At 39.6% G+C, this 26,044-nt stretch overlaps 1 protein-coding gene across 3 annotated transcripts; it reads right to left on the bottom strand.

The window, feature by feature from the left end:
* Positions 1 to 1,400: 1,400 nt before the first annotated feature.
* On the bottom strand, positions 1,401 to 25,376 carry LZTR1 (leucine zipper like transcription regulator 1). Of its 3 annotated transcripts, none has more exons than XM_033153166.1 (20): positions 25,176 to 25,375; positions 24,994 to 25,056; positions 21,919 to 21,975; positions 21,259 to 21,338; positions 19,839 to 19,947; positions 18,950 to 19,033; positions 17,627 to 17,684; positions 16,062 to 16,201; positions 15,022 to 15,223; positions 14,718 to 14,828; positions 13,656 to 13,748; positions 12,763 to 12,858; positions 11,987 to 12,167; positions 11,539 to 11,708; positions 11,163 to 11,319; positions 9,102 to 9,228; positions 7,287 to 7,436; positions 6,319 to 6,424; positions 5,130 to 5,210; positions 1,401 to 2,394 (listed from the first exon to the last, which is right to left on the bottom strand). In XM_033153166.1, the coding sequence occupies exons 1-20, from the start codon at positions 25,340 to 25,342 to the stop codon at positions 2,278 to 2,280; spliced, it is 2,349 nt and encodes a 782-aa protein (XP_033009057.1). In that variant the 5' UTR covers positions 25,343 to 25,375; the 3' UTR covers positions 1,401 to 2,277. The 3 variants fall into 3 exon arrangements, with proteins under 3 accessions (XP_033009057.1, XP_033009059.1, XP_033009058.1); XM_033153167.1 differs by having other exon boundaries at positions 2,271 to 2,394; positions 5,057 to 5,210; positions 25,176 to 25,376; XM_033153168.1 differs by lacking the exon at positions 7,287 to 7,436 and having other exon boundaries at positions 25,176 to 25,376.
* Positions 25,377 to 26,044: the final 668 nt, after the last annotated feature.

Genomic DNA, 26,044 nt, shown 5'->3' with positions numbered 1-26,044 from the left:
TAACATAGTCACACTTTTTTTCATGTAACAATGTATTGGGACCTTAAAGGTACTGTGAGGAGTTGCACAATTTTTTTGGGTGTTAGACCTATTGAAATAGATCTAGAAATCAGTTTCCCCCAAGAGCACATGGATGTGGTCTGAACCACCCACTCAAGAACCTTGCCCAAGGAGGAGAGATTGGCAACTGGCCAGTAGTTACTTAGATTTTCCAAGTCCAGGGTTTCTCGAGTAGTGGTTTTGCCACTGCCTCCTTCAAGCAGGCAGGGACTACTCCCTCTCACAAGGAGGCATTCTTCACCTCCCAGCCTAGCCAGCTGTGCCCTCCATGCTAGTTTTTAGCAGAATCACCTCAGAGCCATGGATGACACTTATTCAGACCTAGTGGACACCCCACTATTAAAAATAAGTGGTTTGCTCAAGTAATGGTTACAATTGGATAATAAATTATATGTCTCACAGGTTGCTGGGTGGGGTTATCCAGAGGTTAAGAGTATGTTGTCAGCAGTATGCTGATGACCCTCAGCACTGTTTCTCCTTACATCTGCAGGTGAGGCAGTGGAAGTGCTGGACCAGTGTCTTGCCTCGGTAATGGACTGGATGAGAGCCAACAAACAGAAAGTCAATCCAGTTAAGACTGAGGCACTGTTAGCGGGTGATTCCCTAGACCAGACGGGTGGGAGATCGCCTGCCTCTTGATGGGGTTACACTTCCTCTGAAGGAGTAGGTTCATAGCTTGGGGGTACTCCTGGATCCATTGCTGTCGCTCAAGGGTCAGGTGGCCTCAGTGACCCAAGAGTGCCTTCCATCAGCTTCAGCTGGTGGCCCAGCTACACTCCTATCTGGACAGGGATAGCTTAACTACTGTTGTCTATGCTCTGGTAACCTCAGTTAGATAACTTCAATGCATTATACATAGGGCTGCCTCTGAAGATGGTTCGGAAACTTCAGCCTGCGTAGAATTCAGCAGCCAGGAGCAAGACAGTTTGAGCATATTGCACCGATCCTGGTCCGACTGCACTGGAGATCCAATTAGTTTCTGGGCCCAATTCAAACTGCTGGCTTTGACCTATAAAGCCTTAAACAGCTCAGGACCACAATACCTCAAGATACCTATTTCCATATGAACCTACCTGGACCCTGAGATCATCTTCTGAGTTCTCCAATATGGAATACCTGTGCATGCCTCTGTTACTGAAACTTGTAATTGACATTTTGATTCAACTGCAAAACATGCTCTATTAGTTAATTGAAAGGTCTGCTTTATTCAGATACATTTTTTGTTTCTAAAAGCAGTACAGTGAGAAAGCGAGCCAGCAATTCAGCTATATTGCAGTGGGGGGGGGGGAATGTTGAGGTTGCTAACAAAAACATATTTTTTTAAAAAAAATATTCAGACAAACAAGGAGACAACTTTTATTTGATCAATTTCTATGTGAATGTTTCAAGCTATACTGAGAACTTACCGGTAAGTGTGCAAAGTATCAGGCATTAATGTTCCCTAATTAAAAGATTGCATCAAAGGCTTTCAAGAGCACACCACATTCCAATATACATTTGCATTTCTTTGCCACTCTGCTTTTCAGAAAGTATATTCAACCTTTAAACTATAAACAGACACAATGAAAGGGATAACATTGTTTCGAAAAGTCTTTGGTGACATCTGCTTAGATGCTGGGAAAGGAAAAACATCTACGACTTAACAAATATATGCTGGATGCACCTTGTCAACAGATGCTCCATGTAGTGACTTGTTACACTGACGGAGAAGCAGAACACAGTTTTGGCTGCTCCACTGCATTCATAATTACCTGAAAACATCAGGCACTGAATCGTTTTTCCTTCAGCTTCTGTATCTTAATCCACCTGATTAAATGGAATTGTGTCAGGCATCAGAAGTGTACTGATGGGAAAAGGAAGCAACTTCTGTGTTTGGATAAAACCATCTTGTCATGGTTCAAATGTGATGCTCTCAAGGACAAAGAATCAAAGAGGCATTATCAGTAATAAAGTTAAGTAAATATTTCTATCAGGCTTGTTTCTTAGTAGTGCCAACATGCCTGAGAACTGTTGTATCATCCATCTTCTCTTTGCATCCCTGTGGTCAGGTTCAGGTTCAAATTTACCTTTCACACATTCAAAGGTTTCCATGCTTTGAGGACATTCTTCACCAGATCAACGTGGAATGGTAACAAAGGTTAGACAGAGACTGGTGGTACAGGTAGGAAAAGTGCCATCTCTTGAAGAAAAAGTGCAATATGAAGAATATGGGAAATCTTAGATATCTGAGCCAAGTTCAGCACATTGCTTATCTGATATGTGATTTGCTAATGATTCTATGATGTCAAGTAAGAGAGGCTGACTGAGGGACCGAAGATTTGGCAGTTTCGAAACCTTCAAGAGGAAAAAAGAGGGGGAGGGGATTAGTTTTCACTGTAACTACAGCAATGTCTGAAACACATAGAATAAAAAAATGATATTTGTTTATTTTTTAGGCACCATAGCCCATGCCCATCTGATGTTCTACAAATGTTTTGGAATACAACTCCAATCAGCCCTAGCTCACACAGCTGTGCTGGAACTGATGAACATCAAGGACATATGGACAATTTTTGTAGTGCCTTCTTTCAGCCTCATTGTATCCTGTTTCTACAGGTATATTTTTATTAGTTTATTACATTTTAATGTCATACAGCACTTAATTTGTTCTAAAACATACACATAAGAGCACTAAGCATTGTGTACCAGCATATTTACACATTCAGGGCTTAGGTTTTCAAACATCTCAAAATTAAATATTGGAACCAACATAAAAGATTCTGTAGGATTTTTTTTTTAAAGCAAGTGTGCATCCTTGTATTTTGAAACTATATATTATTTTCCCTACTTTAAAAAGTCTTCACATTGGTGTCATTTGCAACCAGAGTTTTAAAAGAGCACAGCACTTGCAACAGACTTGCTTTTAATTGATTCCTTTTAAATCCTGAGCAACAGCCATACTTTTCCTAGCAGACAGTACAATCTCACTTCTAAAGTAAGCAAGCAAGCAAACAAACAAACAGCATCAAAAACATGTTGTGTTTTTATTATGTGTCAATACCTGATATTCATAATAAAAAAGTGTGGGTATGTGTAAAGTAATAACACATTCTGCATCTCAAACTGAAATCACAAGTGTCTTTACTTGGACTTTGTTATTTTAACTCACATGCAACTACTCATTCTACTTGCTTATTTTATAGCTTTGTTTTTCATCTTTATATTTTCTTCTGTTGTTATACAGTACTCTTTGTTTTCTATACATTATAATAAAATTAAAAGCTTTACCCCCCCCCAAAAAAAACCCTGCCACTGAAATCACAAGAAACTTATAATGCCCTCTTGACCATTAAGTATTGCTAGTTTCATCCACCAATTTATGCATCAAGGGTGGAAAAAGCTTTTCACTAAGATTACAATACATTGGCTTATTCATATATAAAAATTCTATTTCAGAAATATTATACCCTCAGCATATGTATTTGACTTTAAAGTTCCCTGAAAAGGGGACAGTAGCATTATCAAGGGATAAAAGAGAGTAGTGCTGCTAACATTGGTGGAAATTGCCATTTACCAAGGAGGAAAAAAGGTACTGCATTGTACTGGATGGTACTGGATGGTTAGGTCTCCAACACAAAGAAATAACAGAATACAGTATAAAACTCCAGAGAAGGGACGACGACAACACTGTTTGACACTTATTAAACTCTGAACAAGATTTTGTAATGAGGCATAAAGCTTTATTCTTAAAAAAAACAACCTTTCTTTAGCTTAATAAAACTGATCTATTCAGGAAACAGAATTCCAATATAATGAATGCAAGCGGGTTTAGTGAAGATGGAACCTTCACCCCCCCCAAAAGCATCTCCCTTAGTCTCTTCTAGTTTTCATCTCTCTGCAACTAAGCAGAGGGTGTTTCTGGAACTCATTTTATGATATTTTTCAGAAGTCAACAGAAAGAGGTTTTATAAATATTTCAAAACACTGTAAAAATGTAAATAATTGAAAGAAAACGGTCAACCTACAAAGAGCTAGATTTCTTTTTTTAAATAAATAGATAGATAGATAGATAGATAGATAGATAGATAGTCTCAGCCACAGTGTAAGCTTGGGATCTTCCTGGCTTTGCAATGACAGACAGCTGTAGACCAACAATGTTTATCCAATAATTTTTAATTTAAAGTTAGAAGACAGGCATATATATATACAGACATACATACACACACACACACACACACACACACACACACACATAATTGGTCTGTGGTTGGACAGGCAGTTTCTTAGTGACATCACAGACACTAGCCCATCAGCCCAATGTACAACAACTTCTGCTACAGCCCTGTAGATTCTCCCCCCACAAAAAAAACCTGAGAGAGGAAAGGCATGTTTGGATTAAACACAGCAAAGGTACTTCAAATCAGCTCCACTGCTGTTAAATGTTATGCATTTCTTCATCCTTATTGGGCTCTTGGAATGGGTTAGAGGTAGCAATATGGAATTTTGAGGATTTGTTACTTTGAGCAGGTGACCTTTCTATGACATATCACATTCCCTGCATTTCAAGAGCAGTTTGTCATGCTGTGTGTCTGGGGGTGGGTGGCAGAGCTCCTGCTTGTGAAACACATATCTAAAGTCTCTTAGATTCTCAGAATGTTTTTAGATTTTTTTTTTTAATCTTGACCAACACAAAAGTATATAGCAATTCCATGAAAAGAGCATTTTGCAAAGTTGCAGAAGATCTTTTCCCTGGAATAGAAAACTGAGAGTTTTCATTACCAGAAAGGAGATTATATGCTATATGGCCAAATGAAACACATGGAAACTAGGTACATAGAACAGTCAGTACTTAAGAAGACAACAAATAAAAGGTAAAGAGGTACTGAAGAAATGGAAAATACGACCACAAACATATAAAAATCATGTTAGTGACTATATATTTATCAATGTTAAAGACAAGTTATAAAAGCATAGCACACAGTCCAAAGGGAGGAACAAGAATGAAATGGAGGACTACCTTAAGCTGTTTTCAACCATGGCAGTGAAAGGGGACAGCAGATGCCCAGAACCCAAGAAAACATCCAACCAACCTTGGTGAACTGGTGAACAATGATATGCAGGCAGTGTCTCTTCATATCCAGAGCCTGGGTCTTGTCAGCTGCCTCTAAAATCTGAAACAAGAGTTTCTACATTTTTACTATGTTAAAAAAACAACAACAAACCAAACCACTTTAAATGTTTAATTATTTAAGAGCAGTCTTTATAGATTAATGGTGCAATCCTATTGTAAGATCCACTGGGGTGAGCAGGATTAGGATCCAAAAGATCTCTAGGTGTGCTGAGAGGTTCCCAGTACAGACAGGCTACACTGGCTTCCTCATCCTCAGCTCAGCCACAGATACACCAGCAGAACTCCCCGATCTTGGCTGAATCAGGACCCAGCTGGCTGAGCCAAACCCAGTGACTCTTAAGCCAATGTAAACCCTAAGAAAGGGGAGTTGCATTCAGCTCAGTCAAGTAAACTGGCAACTGAGTGTAAATTAGGCCATCAAAAGGGTGCCCTTACACACTATTTTAAAAGCTTCTTTTCCCTCTGCCAGGCTTGGGCTGCCTCAGCCAGCTGTAGCCCAACTCCTGAAATGAGTTTGAATTCTAGTGTATTTGCGCTGGCTTAATTTACGCCAGGCTAGCTTTATGCCAGCTTCTTGTGTATAGGATCGCTCCCAGGATTTTTATGTTTTCTTGTATTTGAGGCAGAAAACAGCATAGAAATAGATACTGATTATGCACCCTGCGTTTTTAAACTTATGGCAGTCATAAAGTAATTGGGGCAATTCCATAAAACTTCATCAATCAATCAATCAATCAATAATTCTTTTTTTAAAAAAAACAAAAACAAAACTTTATTTAAAAAGTTTTCATTTAGAAAATAAAATAGTAATTGGGGCAATTTCTATGCTATTGCATCAACTCAAGTCTGTTGCAGAAATATATTAAGGATTTAGCCACTTTGTAGAGTATCTTTACACCATGGGGCCAGTCGGATGCAATCCCAACCTATGCACCATTTTCTACGGGAAGGAGTGCATTTAACCCTCTTTAGGCAGTGGCCGTAATGTTCATCTGGGAATGTGAATTCATCTTACAAACCTCTAAGACAAAAATTTATGGGCCTTTTATTTGACAAGTTTCCATAGAAAAAAATATGTTAGGAGCTAATTGTAATTATAGTTATTAATTGTAATTACAGTTAGTTCCTGATTAGGTGGTAATAAGTACCTGGAGCACGTTTTCCACAGTAACATTCATTTCCAGGTTCTGCTTACAATATGCCTGGAGTCGGTTATTGTAGAATCCATAATAATAAGGGGCAGCAAAGAGGTAGCTAAAAAAAGCCAGTTAAAGAGAATTCATGTTTCAAGTTGCAAGGAACAGAGGTACCATAAACCTAAATGGAATGGCAATAAGGATGAACAGAGATTTGACCTCTGTCTGCTGCATTCTCTCTAATGTGTTATTGTTATAATTGCTGCTGGCTGCCTCCTTGAAAGTTGTCTTTGGCTCTGGGCCATGCATAGCACTGCCACATCAACCATGCTATATATGCAGCAGCTGTTTCCACGTTTTCTGTGAACTCAAACATTCTGGAGAGACAGAATAAGCAAGGAAAACAAAAAAAAACCAGAACTGGTGTCCTTGAAGAGGATCAATTGTTATAGTAAACTGCCAACTAACTGGCTTCCTGAACTGAAACTATCTGCTTGTCTGTCCAAGGAATTTGGCCAGGAACAGCACTAAGGAAAATCATAAACTATACAAAAAGTCTGGGAAAGGTGCCCTGGGAAAACTACCCTATATTTTTAGACCAGATGGGAGAACCAAAGCAAATATTCAGTGATTCTCCAGACTTAACTGTGTTTGGAATATGCTGAGAGACAAAAGAAAAATGAACTCATCTGAGCTTTTAGGTTAATGCTCACAAAAAACATACTCTATTTACTGTTCTGTTTGACTATGCAAAGCTAGCCTTTCCCCCAAAATCCTATTACACCCTTCAAGATTCATTCAAATACTTAGCCTAGATGTACAACATATTGGTTGACAAAGAATTACTGTTCACCTCAGTATGGTTTTTGCGTATTTATAGCTGAGAAAAATGTGTGAACTGGAAACACTAAAATGTTAACTACATTTTTATAAAAGTATCAAGGAAATAGATACAGCCTATATAGTCAGATAAAGGATACAGAGAATCTTCAGGAGGCATGTTCACTTCACCATAATAAATATATCTTAGCATAGACTCAAATGCTTGTTTGCTTGGAACCATCTCACCTATTGAAATATTAACTTGCCCATCTTCTGGCATAAAAGAACGAAACATAGCTTCAAAGTAACTGGAAAAAATGCAAATGTGGTGATGCAAGAAGAAACAGGGTCAGCCAAAATAATTAAGGCATTTTTCTGCTACTGTCTGCTTTTCATAAGATTGTTTCACTAATTTTTAGCCAGCAAGAAGAAAAGTGGATGGTGGGAGGCCTAAGGCATTTCTAAATGCCTCTTTTATATATTAAATTGCTTAAGTCTAGGCTTATCAAAATGCAGAATTTTAACAAGCTTTTTCAGAAACACATCCCATATCATGTCTTGAACAAACAATGATTAATGCGTACCAACTAACTAGCATTTCTAAATTTATTTCTTAATACTCTATTTCACTATACTTTCCTTCAGCAAATTTGCTTTAGGATTATACTTCATGCATCTATAAAGTAGTCTCTGCTCTATGAAAGCTTATGCCGTATTACAGTTCTTCAAGAAATTCAATGCTGTCCCTTGTGGCTTCATAAAGTGGGTGGTTTCAAACTAAATAACTGCATAAGCAGAATAACTTCCACTTGAACAATGTGACTTGAACAATGCCCTCATCCTCCCCCTGTGCCGTCTACAAATCTGTTGTTCAACTCATGCAAGAAGTTATTTAGTGTTGCTTTAGATACAACCTTATGGATTTTTATCACAATGTGTTGATTATCTTACCAGTGCCAGGATGTTTGTGTTATAACCAATGTTGTCTTGTCAACTGCCACTTTATCTGTTTTGCTTTTACATAATTCTTAATATACTTTTTGCATTTGGTTCCCCTCTAACTTCACTCTTCCCCACATGTGTGCACAAGTTGACCAATTTACATCAAACATCCGATGAAGTGGACTCGGGTCCAAAAAAGCTTTCACTATACAGTGGTACCTCCGGTTACGAACTTAATTAGTTCCGGAGGTCCGTTCTTAACCCGAAACCATTCTTAACCTGAGCTGCGCTTTCGCTAATGGGGCCTCCCGCTGCCGCACAACTTCCGTTCACATCCCGGGGCAAAGTTTGCTACCAGGAGCACCTACTTCTGGGTTAGCGGAGCTCATTACCCGGAGCATTTGTAAAGAGGATGGTACGTAACTCAAGGTTCCACTGTAATAAATACGCTAATCTTTTAAGGTGCAACAAGACAGTGTTGTTTTCCCTGCAACACACTAAGTTGGCTATCCCAGAGAAAAAAAGTTACTTTTATATTTCTCATTCCCCAATAATTTCTGCAACCATTCTTAGCAAAACATTCCATCAAAAGTTGGTAGTTTAAGTGTGGTAGTGGCACACGTATCCTGTCAAATTTACAATCAAAGTTACTTATGCTTTCCAGAGAGGTAGCCTGGTTAGTATGTTGCAGCAAAAGCAACAGTCCTGTGGCATCTTAAAGACTATGGTAAGATATTATCTTTCTTAGGGACTGTTTGACATTACTCCTGATTGTGGGAACAGGAGCAAATTTCAGCTTTTTATACTTTTCCCCCAATCCCTGCATATAAGCCAACATCCAAACTGGGGCAGAGGGCACAATTATTTTAACATGGATCTCTGATGTTCCTGGATATCAAATCTGTTTTGCACTGTGTATTCAATATCCATAACACATCAAGAGAGATCCCCAAATAATGTTATTATTTGCACCCTGCCCATCTGACTGGGTTGCCCCAGCCACTCATAATAAAACATCTAAGTGAACATACCTGGAGCGGGCTGCAAGAATAGCTTTATGAGCTGGTCTTGGGTGACCATCTAAGAGTAGAGTTATATCACAGAATTCTAGTCCAGCACCTTCCAGATAGGCCTTCATATCCTGAATCAATGAGGTTCCTGAACATGAAGATACAGAGAATAAATGTAACACACAAGTATGGATCAATGTATAGTTCAAATGAATATGAATCTTTGATCTTTTCTGTGAACTGCGCTGAGACCTCTGGGTATAGGGTGATATAATATAATATAATATAATATAATATAATATAATATAATATAATATAATATAATATAATATAATATAATATAATATAATATAATATAATATAATATAATATAATATAATATAATATAATATAATATAATAATGAGTCACAGATGTATATTGCTTTCCTTTGAGGGAGGAAGTAAGCAAAATATCACATTATTAAAGGAAAATTTAGTCCAAAATTCTCAGTACTTATTTCATTTAACTTCCTATGAAGCATCTCAAAGTGGCTTCACAATACAACAAAAACCACATATAAAAAAAACTGCACATGTACAAACAGTAATTATATATATATATAACAGTTTCAAAGCCAATACAGACACTGTCTGGGATATAAATCTCCACTTAGGTTTTTTGAAAAAGGAAAGTTTTCAACAGGAACCGAAAAAACAACAACAAACAGTGCCTCTTTGATATGAAAGGGGGAGAGGGAGTTCCAAAGGGTAGGTGCCACCAGACTAAAGGCCAGATTTCAACGTTGTGCAGAACAGACCTCCTGATAAGATGGTATTTGCAGGATGCCCTCACCTGCAGAGCACAGCGACTGATTGGGTATGAAAGGAGTCATTTATGTATCCTGGTCCCAAGCTGTTTAGGGCTTTGTACTAGAACTTAGCCTGGAAGCTAACTGGCCACCAGCGAAATTCTTTCAGAAGTGGTGTAATATGATGGCAGGAAGCCACCACATTTTGCACGAGTTTCAGCTTCTGGGTCAACCTAAAGGGCAGCTCCATGTAGAGTGCACTGCAGCAATCCAAACTGGATTTTCCAACACATGGATGTCAGACTACTCCATTCTAGAAATTGTTGCAAATGTATTACCAGCTGAAAGCAGTAAAAGGCATCAAGGCCCCCTGGTCTCTAGTGAGAGAGATGGATGCAGGCACATCCACAGATCCAGAATCGGAAACCACCCTAACAACAGTGTTTCTGTCTTGTCAGAATTCTGACTTAGTTTGTCCAGCCCGCTGCCAAATCCAGGTGCCAGTCCAAGGTTTGCCCAGCCTCCCCCAAATCAGATGTTAGAGAGAAAAAGAACTGGAACCATTAGCATACTCATGACACCTCACTCCAGATCCCTGAATGACCACTCACAACAGCTTAATGTAGATGTTAAATAGGAGAGTACACTGTTAGGGGTGTTGAGAGATAATCAGCTCAAATCAACCAAATTGATCACCATCAGTAATGAGGGGGATTAGCATAGCTTAAAAATAGAATTTGCAAACAGAAAAGTGGTATCTAAGAGTTTCACTCTTTCCTATCCTATAGTTTGGTCACATGATTCTCTTCAGCAAGCCACTGAGTTTTATTTTAAGGACGGCTCTCTACCAGCATTATGCAATAAAATGCCATGGGACTAACTATGTATGCAGAACCATATACTGATAGGTACTCCAGTTCTCAATCTGGGTAATAGTTACACCATTACTCAACTCAGCTACTAAGACCAGCAACAGGGTCTCTGGTCTTCATGACCCTTAGTGGAAGGTAACCTCTTGTCAGACCATCAATAAGAGCTAGCCAACAATCAGATTTCCATTCCCTCCCTGCTAAAAGCTACAAAGTGCCACTACACTATCCTCTTAAGATACATTTTATTTCAAAATAACATTTTTACTGAATTTTGTTCTACATCAACTCTTGAAAGAGTTAAAGTAGTTGTGCAAGCAGAACTAAATGACAGCAACAACTATAGACAGTCAGGATCAGGGTCATTATTTACACTCATCAAGAGCCACAAACCATCTTTCATTCAGGAAGGAAGGTACTTTACCAATATCAAGAGGCTGATCGGAATGTGTCCGAAGTGGAGGTTGCTGTTTTCTTCGTACTATCTCCACGATCAAAGCTGAGGAAAGGTGTTCAAATTCTTTCATCATTATTACTTGATTAAAGTGTGATTCTTTTACTACAAAATTCAGGCAGTGTTCCTAAAGGAAACAAATAGTTGCTTGTCATCTGAAGAACCACCACCACTTTAAGAAAAACACAAGTCTGCCATATTTCTCCTGGAAGTTATCTTTGAAGAATCTACCAGCAAGTCTTTTCTCCCTCAGAATGTTCTAGAATGGGATTTAACCAATTAGATTGGTTCTATTTGGACTAGGGTTTTTAAATTAAATATTATTCACAGTCTTGTGCACACCTACCTTTAGCTGATCTAACTGAAGTTTGTTCGCATTTTCGCACACAACAAGCACATTCTGCAGATCGACCGAGGCCTCAATATACTGGACACACAGCTGTTCCAATCGTGAGAGTTTGAAGTTAAGGGCCAATTTGTACACATCCATGATTAGCAATACATCTGTCACATGCCCTGTATAACACAAAAATATATAAAAAAAATAATTCAATTTCATGTACTGAAGACAGAGAGAAAAGTGTGACAGCAGGGAGGGAAAGGTTCCCTGTTCCAATATTAAAAATAACTTAATTGGGCTCTACTAGCATAGTATGAAAATGCCCTTGAAGCACAGATAAATAACAATGTGTTTATGGATTGAAACTACATTGTTATTATGTGAATAAACTCTGAAAGAGGCTGAGACAGAAAATGTACACTTCTTCTCCTAGGAAGCCATTCTGCTACCCTACCTTTGCGTGGGTATTTGATTTTGTCGGTGTACAGGAACTGCATGAGCACCTCAAAAGGCTGGGCTTCAGCTTCCCGGATGGTCACCTCCAGCAGCGGCTGCAGGCGGCACAGCTTGACATTGTTGCCTGCTGTCTCCACCTGGGGTGTCCCTTCTTCTTCGTCAACATCTTGCTTAGATTTCTAACAGCACAATGGGAACAAGGAAAGGCTGAACCATCTGGGCAATCTTACAGCATAACAACACCCCAAAACTATTCATGTATTTAACCATGTACAGACAATATCAGGCAAACCAACTTTTGTTTTTAACGTAACTTCAGTACTAAAAACCTAGACTGGGGTCACCAATGTTGTGCTCTCCAGATGTTGTTAGGCTAGAACTCTCATCAGCCCCAGCCAGGATGGCCAATGTGCAGAGATAATGAGAGTTGTAGTCCAACAGCATTCAGGTAATCACACTAGCTATCTCTGACCCAGAACATCCTGTTTCTTAAACAAAACAAACAATTCTGACATAGGTGCTCATCCAGGTTAACAGAATCCAATCACAACCTCTGTCTTTCAATTTATCCAGACAAACCTATAGGTACTTAGAAATAATGTGTCACCCTTTTTGATAGAAATTGCTGTGCCATGTCAATGAAACTGCAAATCTGGAAGTCATGAGATTAACCACAGAATCAATTCTTCAAAATGTTTTTCAGAATGCATGCCATGACATTGACAGCTATAATGGCTATTCGTCCCACAAGGAAACATTCTCAGCAAATCATACCTGCTTCAATCTCTCTCTTGCCTGTGTAATTTTCTTCCTGAGCCACTTACACCGGGCTGTGACAATGGCTGTATGTCCTCGCACTCTTTCTTCCTTCTGTCAAACAGTTGAGAGAAAAAGAATTGCATTCTTTGACAGTTATAGGATTTGACAGATAGCTGAATTTTAAAATCTTTTAACTTGCTGCAGTAACAGCTGATGAGAGGCAACACAGAAAAAAACACCCTTATTTTCATTTTAAATACATGCAGTTCCCCATTTACATGGGAGTTATGTTCCAAGGCACTGGGAAGCCCATAAGCCTGCCCCGTTCTGCAGGCGCGTGCATCAGCGGTCATGCACCTGTCAACTGTGCGAAATGGGGAGGTGCCTGTACAAAATGAGATTGCTACAGATGTGCAATAGCTAGTATAAACCTAACATTATTTCAATATTTCCCAACATCAATATCACACCATCCATGTTGATATCATGCAAACGTTAACATATTCTTGCTGACAACTTTAAAATCCTGAAACCAGAGGTACAAAAAGTGACAAGCATAGATAATAGACAATATCCAGTTAAGCATACTACAAATATATCCACAGAAATCAATGAACTTAAGTTCAATGGGTCTACTCTGACTGGACCTCTCCCAATGTACTACTCCATTTCCCTATTTCCTAAATAACAGTGGAATATGCCACTATCATACCAACCCTTATAACCTATACATAGAGAAAAGTCTTAAGTGAAAAAACGCATAAAAAGCCAATTTGCAACATCTGTTTCTCTCCCTCTCCATCAAGGTATATAATTAAAAGTATCTGATGTCATATTGTATCACAACTGTATCTCTTTAGCAGGAAGGAAACAACTTCTGCTCAACATTTCCATTAGAACACGCTCACCTCTCCAAGAACAAATTCCAGGTCACTGAATTGCCTGTTTTCCCACAGTCTTCCATAGTCATCATGTAAAGTGCATTTGGGATAACAAGAAAACTGAAAATGAGAGTTGAAATTCTGTTAAAAGTCTGAAATGTTAAAGTTCTGTCGTTGCGTTGCCATATTACAAAAGTGTAATTATTAAAGTTGCCATTGGGCCCAATGTATTGTTGCAGTTTATAGCAGCCAGCTGTAGAATGACTTACAACATTTGAACAGGAGCAGTGCGAAAGAAGCATCCAGGCCTAATTCACAGGTGCCAACAGCGGTGTAGGTGGCCACTTGACATATAACCAAGTGGGGGCAACTCTGCATGGAAAGCTATCTGAAATGTGTGTAGTATTAGTGAATTTCAACATACATCAACACAAATATACAAAAAAAAATAGAAATCAGGAATATATGAATAGGTAGAATAAAAGTATTTCACATGAACAGCTTGCTGCACTGAGCCATCTCAGAATAGCTGTGTTCAAGCAGCCACCCACATCACTTCTTATATTTGCAAATCAGGTTTTTGCTAAGTAGGCAGAGGATAACACATTTCCATGACGTACTTGTGATTCTATGATGAGATGCCACATGCTCAGGTAGAAGGATATATGCTCTGTCAGGGAAGGTCGCATATATCAGCCAGGTGCAGCAAAAATTAATATGAAGCTCATGTTACATTTAAGCATCTTTGTTTTCTATTCATATGGGTGCAAACTCATACTGGCTTCAAAATCAAACTACTGTATTTTGGAGAGCTGCCTAAGGCTATTGTTATGGATTTGACATAGTTGTGGCACTCTCTTCCTGGTCACAGGGCCATGCTTCAAGATGAGTTATTTAAAGAACATTGTTTGAAACGTTGATGAAATGGTTTAACTTACATTGATTAAAGTTTCGCATTACAATTTAGAATGAAGCCAAATATAATTTTTTTTTTAAATAAATTGTTCTTTGCTGTTAAACTTGGTCATTGGAAAAAGATAACTATCATAATCTTAAATGAAATGAACACCAGTGCTTTTAACGTGTTACCTGAAATCTATACATTTCTCCACTCCTAATGTTGTTATCCACTGTTCCACCAAAGATGTACATTGCATCACAGATGACTGCTGCAGCATGAAAAAGTCTTCCAGTTGGTAGCTAGAAGGGGAGGTCGGGGGGGGGGGCAGACACACAACATGAACAGACATTGTATCTGCCAAATATATAACACAAAGATTTTTCAACCCAAAGGCCACATTCCCCTGACGACAACTTTCTGGGAGGTTATTTAGCAACATCTGGAGGGCTAAAGGTTCCCCACACCAGATTTAAATCTTAATACTTTTTTTACCTCGCTATCTGGGCTTGGCTGGATAACTTCCCATGTCTGAGAATCTACGTCATAGCAGTGAAGTTCATTAGGCAATGTGTTGTCCGCCGCGCCACCAAACACATAGAGATGGCGATCAAAGGCAACCATTGTGTGACCATATCTCCGCTGTGGGGGAGGAGGAGAGCCCCGGAGTAAATGCTCAGTCGGAATTCTTGTCCAACTGAAGTAGAAAACAAAAGGTTTTAGTGGCTCAATCCCTAAAGACACACATGAATCCATATACACAACTATGTTATCTTTCATTCTCATAGCATACCACAAGCTGTAGTATGATATCAATTCTATAGCTCTTTTCTTTATGTGTATATTATGTGTTTTGGATCTGTTGTCTTGTTTAAGATGCAATACTCACTCAGACTGCAATCCTAATGACAATCCTGAATACAGTGGGATTTATTTCTGAACAGACATACAATTGTGCTATTTCTTTTAAACTTATTTTAAATGCACTGGTACAATGAATTTTGTTTGTAAGCAATAAATGTAAACATTTGCAACATATGGGAAAGAAGTACAAGCTTTTGTGTGAGTAAGTGACTAGTTTATACTTTCAAGGTCCCACTAATTTTGATGGGAGCAGAAAAAAATAAAAGCAGACACAGTGCTGGGGTAGGTAGAAGAGACTTAAAACTGCTCCACCCAGTCCAAATGACAACCAGCTACATTTTATTAGTATTTTCATACATTTTCCTATTGAATTGAAACACCCCCCCCCAATATTGTTGTTGGCACATTATAAAACTCACATTAAATACTTCAACTACTTCTATTTCACAGTACAGGCAACCCCCAATTTGTGTGGGGGTTTCCTTCCTGGTTGTCATGTGCGATGGCAGAGCACACATAAGTCCACCCTGCCTTTTTACACCCTCGTCTGGGTCCAGAAATGGCACACACATGCACCATCACATGTGCTTTGAACATGCACAAAATGGTTGTTCCTGTATTGTTTTCAATTCAGCCACAATTTGGTTTGGGTTGGGTATTTCAATACTCACATTTTTTCCTTGAATTCAAACTGAAAAAGATTATTGGTGATCTTTGCTCCACTCTGACCAGAGAAGACAAACATCTTCTCTTTGCAAACAGCTACAGGAAAATTGCAACACGAAGGAGGAATCTCACCCGTTTGCTTAATCTGAAAAGCAGCAACACAAAATAGACCATATTTCATCTTGAAATTAAGCCAAAGGTCAATTTCAAGTTTGGACTGCTCACTCAAACATATGCCGTACATATACAAAACATATACAACAACTATGTTCTTAGCAAACCATGCAATTGTTAACATGCCCCAAATGTATTAAAAACACAAACCTTACGAATATCTTGCAATACAATCCTATACATTTCCACTAAGAAACATGAGCCACTGAGGTCAACGAGGTTTACTCTCATGTAAGCAGGCATAGGACTGCAGCCTTGTTTACTTAAGGTACAATCTACCAGGAAATACATAGGTGGAATCCAAGTAACTGCACACACCTAATTATGAACATTGGTTCTCTACTATCAGTGTCACATGATGAACTAAGTTTGAAACTTTGGAGACTTCAATAATAAGATATTGCCAATTACAGTTTTTGCACTGAATGTTAGCGATAAATTATACTGTAACAATGAAGCATATGGATTAAGAATATTCTTGGCAAATTCAACTATTCATTGTTTACTACTACACCAAAACATATAAAATCCAGTCATTGTTTAACTTAAACTACTGAGTTAAGTGGTAAAGACATCAACTGAGAAGGATAGCAGCACAGGTGTTCGGTTGTATGAAAATGTAAGAGTTTTGGTCATGCAAATATCCAGGAGTAGATTTCAGAATCCTGAAAAAGTTTTAAGCTTTGAAAACATTCAGCTTTAGTAAGTTCATAGCCCTTGTTATTGTGAAGAAATGTTGAAAGTATGTAAGCAATATCTATTGGTGGCTCAAGCTATTTGGGTCCACCTGAATGAACCTCCCCTTTTATTAAAATTAAAAAGCATGCTATTCCATATTTTCTCCAAACTGGGAATGATCCAAACAGCCTTCTGTATCCATGGTTCTGTCGCAAGAACCCTTGCTCAGCACTAAAAGACACCTTCCTCTCCACCTGAAAGAGGTGGGGGAAGAGAAAGGCTTCTCATGTTGTGCTGCTAAGCTCTTGATACAACAAGCTCCCTCTTCTCCAATTCTCTGGCAAGTGCAAAGAACTTGGAAGAAGAGAATGGATGGCCATCTCTCATACATGCTTTAACTGAGATTTCTGCGTTGCAGGGGGTTGGACTAGATGATCCTTGGGGTCCCTTGCAACTCTATGATTTTATGAGAAGGCTCTGTGATAACCCAAACCAGTCCACAATTCATGGGCCCTTGGATTCAATAAAGAATGTGTGGCAAATGCTCCATTATAAATGTATATCAAAGCCATCAGGGTGTTCTGGAGAAATGGTTAACCTTCACTGTTACAGAGGAATATAATTTTGACAAGACTAAACTTTTCTCAATCAGATAAGTGACACAAACTATATCAAGCACTAAAATGAAGTTACTTTTTAAAATATCCATTCCTCTTACCTCTTCCCAACAAGTTAAATCCCTGTCTTGTAAACTAATGGTCCACATGTCATTGAGTCTGCATCAAGAGGAAAGATCAATTTTAAAATACTCTTTAAAAGCTGATCACTACCAGACTGGAGTATATTTTACTCCTTTCATATATACAATTAAGATTCCTTCCAATTTGGAGACTGAATAAAGACCAATCAAGACATTACAGATACATGCATGCAACAAACCTCTCTCACCTTTCCCCCTACAAAAAGCAGCAGTGGGGAGAGGGGAATATGAAATGGAGAGACAGTATGGGAATTAGCCACTTACTTTGTGCTGCTCCTCACACTCCTGACGTCAGCCAGCGTTTTATTAGGGACTGAGCCTTCAGTGTGGCAAGCCCTGTCCTGTGGAACTCATACTCTTGCCTCATTTTATGAGTTACACTGCCTTTCTGTATGTTATGAAAATGTGGTTTCTAATGTTTAAATAAATAAAAGTGCTTGGCAAGGCATTTGGCACAAAGTATATTACTTCTAGTTTGTTCTTGTCTGAATAAGAGGCTCTAAAGGATGGGAATTATCAATTCCCAACAGTGAACATATTTCAAAATGTCAGAGGACTGCCCTCGCCGGAAGGCAAGGTGGTGCCAGGGCTTTATCAGTATCGCGAGCTCCCATGTCAGATGCTGAGCAACTCATCTTCATCCAGTGGGGGAAGCAGTGATCCCTTGAGTGAGGAGGAGGAGATGGGAGCAGGAAGTAGGAGTGAGGGCTGTGACAGGGGAGGAGAGCCCTCGCACCGAGCAGAGGCTGGAAGTGAAGCACCCCTTCCGTCTCCCCTTTTGCGCAGAGGGGAAAGACGCAGAGGGGTTCCGTATCCCGCACCTTTTATGCTGGGCAAAGAACCAGAAGGGGTCATTCCCAGACTCTGTCAAAGGATGAGCTGGACATCTTTTCTTTAACTGCACTGTAAATATTTGCACCATTAAAGAACTTAGTTTCAGAAGCTTAGAGTCAGCTTGGTTACTCATGAGCAGCCACTAGAACCCCTTACACAAAACTACTTTAAACATGTTATTTGATCTTCCTTCACATCAGTTTCAGTTGTTCAATAAGCTGCACACATGCCAGATCAGGTCTTATTAACAAGTTTCTAGATGTCATCATGGTCCGACTCTAAACTTAAAATACTAATTAAGAAAACAGTAGGACCTAGCACAGATGTCCTAAGAGAGAAGAGTTTTTGTTACAACTCAGAAAGCCAAAAAACCCTGTTTCATATTGAGCAATACTGAAGCTGGATTATTGTGTGTGAACCAGAAGAGACCAGAAAAATGCTACCTACCGCGCATTCCCATCATATCCTGCAAAGATCCACAATTTGTCACTATAGACTGTTGCACCATGAGCTGACCGGGCAACAGGTAATCTGAAATAAGAACAGACCTATCAATCATTTTACATGACAACAGTGAACACACATTTATAATAAAGGCAATATGTGGTATTCAACTAAGTTTTCCTCTGAACAGACCCACTGAAATAAATGAACACATCTGAGTGAGATCCAATATTTTCAATTAGTCCACTCTGAGTAAACTTCCATTGAATATCTCGCCACCCCACCCCCCATATTTGCCTTGATGCCTAAAGAAGTGGTTAGTAGTATCTAAACTTTAAGAACTGAATCTAGAGAAATGCCAGAAGAAGGGAAAAGGTAACATTCCTGCCCCCCTACTCACAGCATGGCAGTCCCCACATAAGGCTCTCAAGGGCAGTGGCAAAGCGCTGTCTGCTTGCCCCCCCCCCCAGCAGGGATGGAGTGTGCTAACCCTGCCCTCACCAATGCCAGACCAGAGCAGGGGCACAAAGGGTGAAGAGCACTCTCTGCACTCACCCAGCCACCTGTGAGCTGACGGGCGGGCATGTGGGCATTGCCCCCTTGGGGCCCCCACAATACGGTACTGCTTGAGGGTCAGGGACCCTGCTGAATGGGTTAGGTTGTGGTGCATAGCACTGGGGGTGGGGTCCTAAAAACTCCATGAGTGGAGTTTACTTAATTTAAACAGTGCAAAAATTGCTGCTGTTTATTGGCTGACTATCACTGATGCTTTCTTTTTTTTATAAAAAAGGACAATAAATTGCAACTATCTTTGCAGGCTTTACAATCCTATTCACTATAGTATAATAACAATCTCCTTTTAAATGGTTTACACTGATGCACAGGCTTTTACCTTCCTTCAATCTTCCACTCAGTCCACTGACCAGTTGCAAGCTTGTATTCAAAAAGATCATTTTTATTCTTCAGATTGGAATTGGAATAGATGTCTCCAGTATAGCCACCTAGATGATGATAATGTGATTACAGTATAAGGGATATTGGGCAATTTCAGATTGAAAATATTATTTAATAAAATTATGGAGTTGAACAAGGCAAACCAACTGGGGTGCAGACAGCTATATAGGTATCAGTAGAGAACACAGCCCAAAACTGGAGAAACCTGGAGAAGTTACATATTTTTCTTTTACCAGATGAAGTATAGCCTAAAAGACACCAGAGCATTTCCATGTATGTGCAGACAGGGTGCTGGGGAAGTTAAAGGAAAAAGCCATGGAGTCATCTTCACCTTGTAAAAGGTGGCCATTAAGGTGCTGTTGTTGCTGGGTAATAATATGCGAGGCAGACATGGTAAGGTGACAGGCTGACAGACTATGGCCTCATACAATGTCTTTTTTATTGTGCACTCATGCCTAATGATTTTTGCCCATGATTATACTGAGGCACTTCTACATGATCCTGCTTTCTATACTGTTTGAACCTGCAAATGTTTTAGTGCAAATGTACTGTTTGATTTCCAATATGTGTGTGTCCCGTAAACTCCTACTAATACCCTGAAACATTGAATTCCACAAATCAGTTGGGGGGAAATTGTCAGCATTTTGTAGCTGTATACCACAAGTGTAATAGGAATGTCCCTCCAGATGGCAATAATGCAGTAACACTGGGGAAGTCTCACAGAAAAATGAATGAAGAAAAATGCCGGGTGGCCAGTCCACCACTAAAGCACTATTTTTGGCATCAATGGCATGTTGCAGACTACATATACCAAAAATACTAGCCTGGTGGAGCCCTGTGTTGTTTTGTCCCCATGAGATGCAACATATAAAAGAGCTGATAACCAAGTTCTGGGGTAGACTCACCTGATAATTCTGGGTAATTTTTTTAAAAAGTTATTAGGCATGTTTATCTGGCTGAACTTTAAGTTGATGCTTTTTTAAAACAAACACACACACACACACAGTTTTGATCTACTGCATCTGTATGCATTCATGACCATCATCTATAATTTCCATTGCTCAATACAGCATTATTCATATATTTTAGTATCCTGAATACATAAATTATCAAGAATTAATATGAATATGGATATACATATTCATGCTACCCATTTGAATTAAGTTGTGTACCCTCTCTATAAAACTAGCAAATTGGCAATTATCTATTATATGATGGCACAAAAACTTTTATGATTCCAGTTGTCAATTTTTGTACTAGTATTTGTTGGACAGCCCTTTCACAAATCCAGCGAGACCTCAAACGTATATTTATTCAGACTTGCTCACAGATAATGATGTAGCTTACTAATAACTTACCAAATACAAACATACTGCTTCCATAGACTACTGCTGAATGGTGATACCTGGGTGCTGGAGGAGTCCCTGTAGTAAAAGCCCTGCGCAATGTAACACAAAGCATTACAAATGCAAGAGTACTCATTAATGTGACAATATTTTATTTGTAAGGATATTTAAATATTCATAGTTTGGTGTGCATTTTAAGTGCATTTTCTATTTCACTATTGACTCTAATCTGATTAAATAATTTGTTCATTTCACACTGTTACAGATGCATGTGATTTTGAGAATTTTATTAGAATATTTTAGAGTCTTTGAACTGCAGAAAACAGCAGCCATTAGATATATTTTGTTTTACTATAGGAAAACATTATTGTAAGTATAGATTTTTAGCAAACTTCCAAGTTTAGGATTATATCCTACCGGTAATTTTATAAACAAAGGGTTGAGGCCTTATTACAAGTTTCAAAATTGCCCTTCTTTCCCCATCTATAACACTTCAATGTAATTTGATTACAAACCCACGGTAAATAGTTATCAAGTATACATTAGCCTTTAAAAAAATGCAGCATGCCAATAATATCTAATTTTGTCAGCCATTTAGAAGGTCTAATCAGTTAGGCTTTAAAATGGATGCCAAAATAATATGTGAAATATTCACTAGAAATATAGCTGTACCTGCACCAAGAACAGTCCTTCACGTCAAATCTCAATAGGTCATTCAACATGGTTTTCCTTCAGAATAAGGGAAATAATATATACAGTTATCCTCAGATATAACATGAAATATACAGGCATAATGCCGGCCTCCACATGATTTAGTTTTTAGTCCCCAACCATTCTAAGCAGCAGACAGTACAAAAGAGATGCTCTGTACCCAAAACAAATGAGAGAAAACACAGTAATTCACATTGGCCTGGTTCACTCACAACACAAAGCCTTGGTTTGTTTAACCAAAGTATAGTTTGTTTGAATATTTGAACCAGCCTATGGGCTTACCAGGATTTGTTTTCTGGCAACAAGCCAAAATACTGAACCATTGTTTGTTGGTGGGTTACAAATCTTGGCTTTTTTATACTATGGCCTATCATTCTGTCTGAATACAACCATCTTGACGAACATTGGTTTGTTGGCTACTCTGTCCCAGACTTCGACAAGCTACAGGGGCATAAGACAAAGAGCAGACAAAACACAAACCAAGATTTGGTGAAACAAGCCATAGTATGTTTTCTCATCTGTGAGATGGCTTGAAGTTTTCTGAACCATGGTTAACCCAAACAATGGCTAAGCAATATATGTGAATGTTGCTATTTATACCACTTGTTTATATTACAATTAACTTTACCAGCTATTACAATGATTTGCTAAAATATCACACATTTATTATTTGCTGAAACCGTCCTGGCTATGCTATGCCTATCATAATTTGGATTTAAATACTGTTTACTAATTTGCCACACACATATAATGTGCATTCGTCTCTATTAGAAAATTGCTTTGAGAAATTATACAGATCTGCCATCCCTCAACATGGACTAAGTCAAGATTGCAATTTTCTCCCACAATAATTCTACCACTTGCTTTGAATCCCATAATCAAGATCCAATTTTATAATCAAGATGCTTTTAAAAATTAATTTCTTCCAGCATATCCACTTCTAATATCTTACCAAGTTTCAGCAGTTACAGGAGACATATAACAACACCAGGACAGAGGATTATTTTGTTTGCAAATGATTCTTCCTAGCTATCTTTGCCTTCTCTTTATTACAGTGGCAATAATGACAACTTATCATACAAGACAGTGAAGGAAAATTCATGATTTTAGTAATTTGCAGGCATCATCCCCAACCCTTGAGCATCTTATAGTTGAGGTGCCACCACAGAGCGGGCCCTTTCCCAGCTTCCTGCATGGTAGACTTCTATTGTCCCCCACCAATGATCTTACCACATCAATATGTAAGGCGATGCTTCAAATACTTAAATCCCCAGTTGTACAGGACTTGAAAAGTCATTACACTCTGAATGTGGCTCAGTAGCAAATTGGCAGTCAGCGCAAGATCAGTGGAATATAATCCTGGTAGGCTAAACCACTCAACAGCCTTGCCAACAGTTCTTGCTGAATACTATTGGACAGCCATATCTAGATTGTGGATAAAGATGGCAAAGATGGCATAATGCTGGGAATGGGCTAAGAGGAAGCAGCTTATGACTAATATGGTTCAATATTATTGTCCCCATGAGAGTGCGGAATGATGTTGGAGACAAGGCAATACTCAGTTTTTACTGTTAGTTTTATATGCTGCCAGTATCTTTGTGTTGATAGTTAATGCTACCCATTATACTAATATTACCCATAATAACATTATTATTCCCATATTGCCTGGATTGCTCTTATCACTAACAGAGATTTTAGATACCAAACATAAGAAACCAAAAGATAATAAATAGGCGTTTGGTTTTTTGCTTCCTTAGTAGAGTTTGTGCCAGAACTTCTTTATATTCAGCAGAAACCAAAACTAGAGGTTGATCTCTGTTAACTGTAATTTGTGAAAAGTTGCTAAAATTACACATAATTTGAGCTTTTGACAAGGACTATTTATTTATTTATTGAATTTATATACTGCCCTATACCTGGAGGTTTCAGAGCAGTTCACAGAACAAAATCAAAATATAAAACCACAAAATATATACCGGTAATCAAAATAAAAACAACAATCCAGTAACGCCCCCCCAACCTCTAGACACATAATATGATTTGGCATTCTTTTATGACACATACAGAGGAGCCATTATTTTCAGGGCAACCCCTGTCACAAGCCTGGCAAAGCTGGAAAGATGCTTGATGATCTGATAAAGTGGATAAGTCTTTATTTGTTATTTTAACTCACATGCAACTACTACATGCCTATTTTATAGCTTTGTTTTTCGTCTTTTAATTTTTGCCTGTTGTTATAACTGTTCTCTCTGTTTTATATACATTATAAAATGAAATAATAATAATAATCTTCACATAACTTCTACCGTCACCCCCAAAGCGCAACAGCAAGCAACAGCAAATTCAGCTCCTCTGGGCTGCTATTTGTTTTTTCCTATTTCCTGTTTTAGATACTAAACATCAGAAACCTAAAGATTTTGAAACAAAATAGGAAACAAAATAGGAAATTCTTTCCAGTAGCACCTTAGAGACCAACTGAGTTTGTTCTTGGTATAAGCTCACGAAAGCTTATACCAAGAACAAACTCAGTTGGTCTCTAAGGTGCTACTGGAAAGAATTTCCTATTTTGTTTCCTATTTTGTTTCGACTGTGGCAGACCAACACGGCTACCCACCTGTAACTAAAGATTTTGATTTGCAAGCGTAGCTTTTGATTTGCACGGCAAATCTCTCCGGCAAAAAAAAAAAACCCTTCCCCATCAATCACCGCACACTTTCCAGTTGGGTTTAGGGTTGCCACTCGCTTCCCCCCCCCCCACTAGCGGGGCTCCTGCGCATATAAGCGCGTGACAAGCAACAATTCCACAGGGGAGCCTTTCTGGTAAGCAGACAGTGATGGGGAGGGCTGGGGACTTTGTGGAAACTTTCCCCCCAACGCACTGCTAAAAGGCACACATGGGACAGGGAGAGAGAAAGCGACGGCGGCATCAGCCTCGCCAACGCGAAGGCGACCTGGGAGCAAGACCTGGGGATTATAAACTGCCGCCTGCAACGGGGTATTCAAGGGATCGACGCGATTCCCGGGAGGAGGACTCACCCATTATCCCCGCCGAAGACGTAGATGGCGTCTCGATAGGCGACCACGGTGTGTTTGCTGCGGCTGGGAGGACGAAAAAGAGAAAACGGCCTTATTTATCCCTCCGATAACCCGTCAGCCGCCGCCCCCTCGGGGCTCCCCCTCAGCGACACCCCCCCCCCACCGCCCAGCAGCCTCCTCACCGAGCCCCGACGAACTCGTCGCAGGGCGGGAGGCGGCGCCACCGGTGCACGGCCTCGAAGGGCCCGAAGTTCAGAGTCAGGTATTCGACGCTGTCCGAGCAGCTGTGGTCGAAATCCACGCTGGGCGCCACTTTGGAGCGCCCGCCCGAGCCGGCCGCATCCGCCATGGCCCAAGCTTGAGAGGAGGAGGAGGGCGAACGACGGCCGGTAGCGGCCAGGACGGAGCATAAACTACACTTCCCAGCATTCCTGTCTCGCCTCAGAGGAACTGACGGTACCCAGGAGCGCTTTTAGTCGTCACATGAGACTACAATCCCCAGCATGCCAAGCGCGTTCTGAGGCCGGCGTTCTGAGGGCTGTGCCGTAAACCAGAACGCGGAATGAAACAGCCGCGCAGAAACGTCGCCTTTTTGCCTCTGCTAGCATCTGTCGGTTTCAGAGATTCCTCAAAGAACAGACGCAGCGAAGAAGACCCCGAGCTTAAAAAAAAAAAAAAAAATCTTAGGAACCGCCACATTGAAGGTCCTACGGGGCCAGACGTGCAGCTCTTTCTTCCCAGCGGGCCACACAAGACCTGGATATTTGCTTCAGAAGTGGGCATAAAGATAAATATGAGCACTGTGCCGGAGAGTTAATGCAAGAAATGTAGCTCTTGATTAAAGTGTGGCATTCAGCCACCAACATTTAAAAGGGCGTTAGCCAAATTCATGGAGAATAGGGCTTTCCATGTCTACTAGTATCTGAGGCAGTTTAGGAATCGCAAGCGGGCGGAGAGAGGAGAGCGCATCTGCCTGGCCATTGTGAGCACAGGATGCTGGACTACATGAGCCTTTGTTTTAATTCAGCCGGGCTCTTTGAACGTTCTTAAG

The sequence above is a fragment of the Lacerta agilis genome, chromosome 6 (assembly GCF_009819535.1).
Source record: "Lacerta agilis isolate rLacAgi1 chromosome 6, rLacAgi1.pri, whole genome shotgun sequence".
NCBI lineage: Eukaryota > Metazoa > Chordata > Lepidosauria > Squamata > Lacertidae > Lacerta > Lacerta agilis.
The sequence above is the reverse complement of the archived record's forward strand: the minus strand, read 5'-3'. Positions and strand labels throughout refer to the sequence as shown.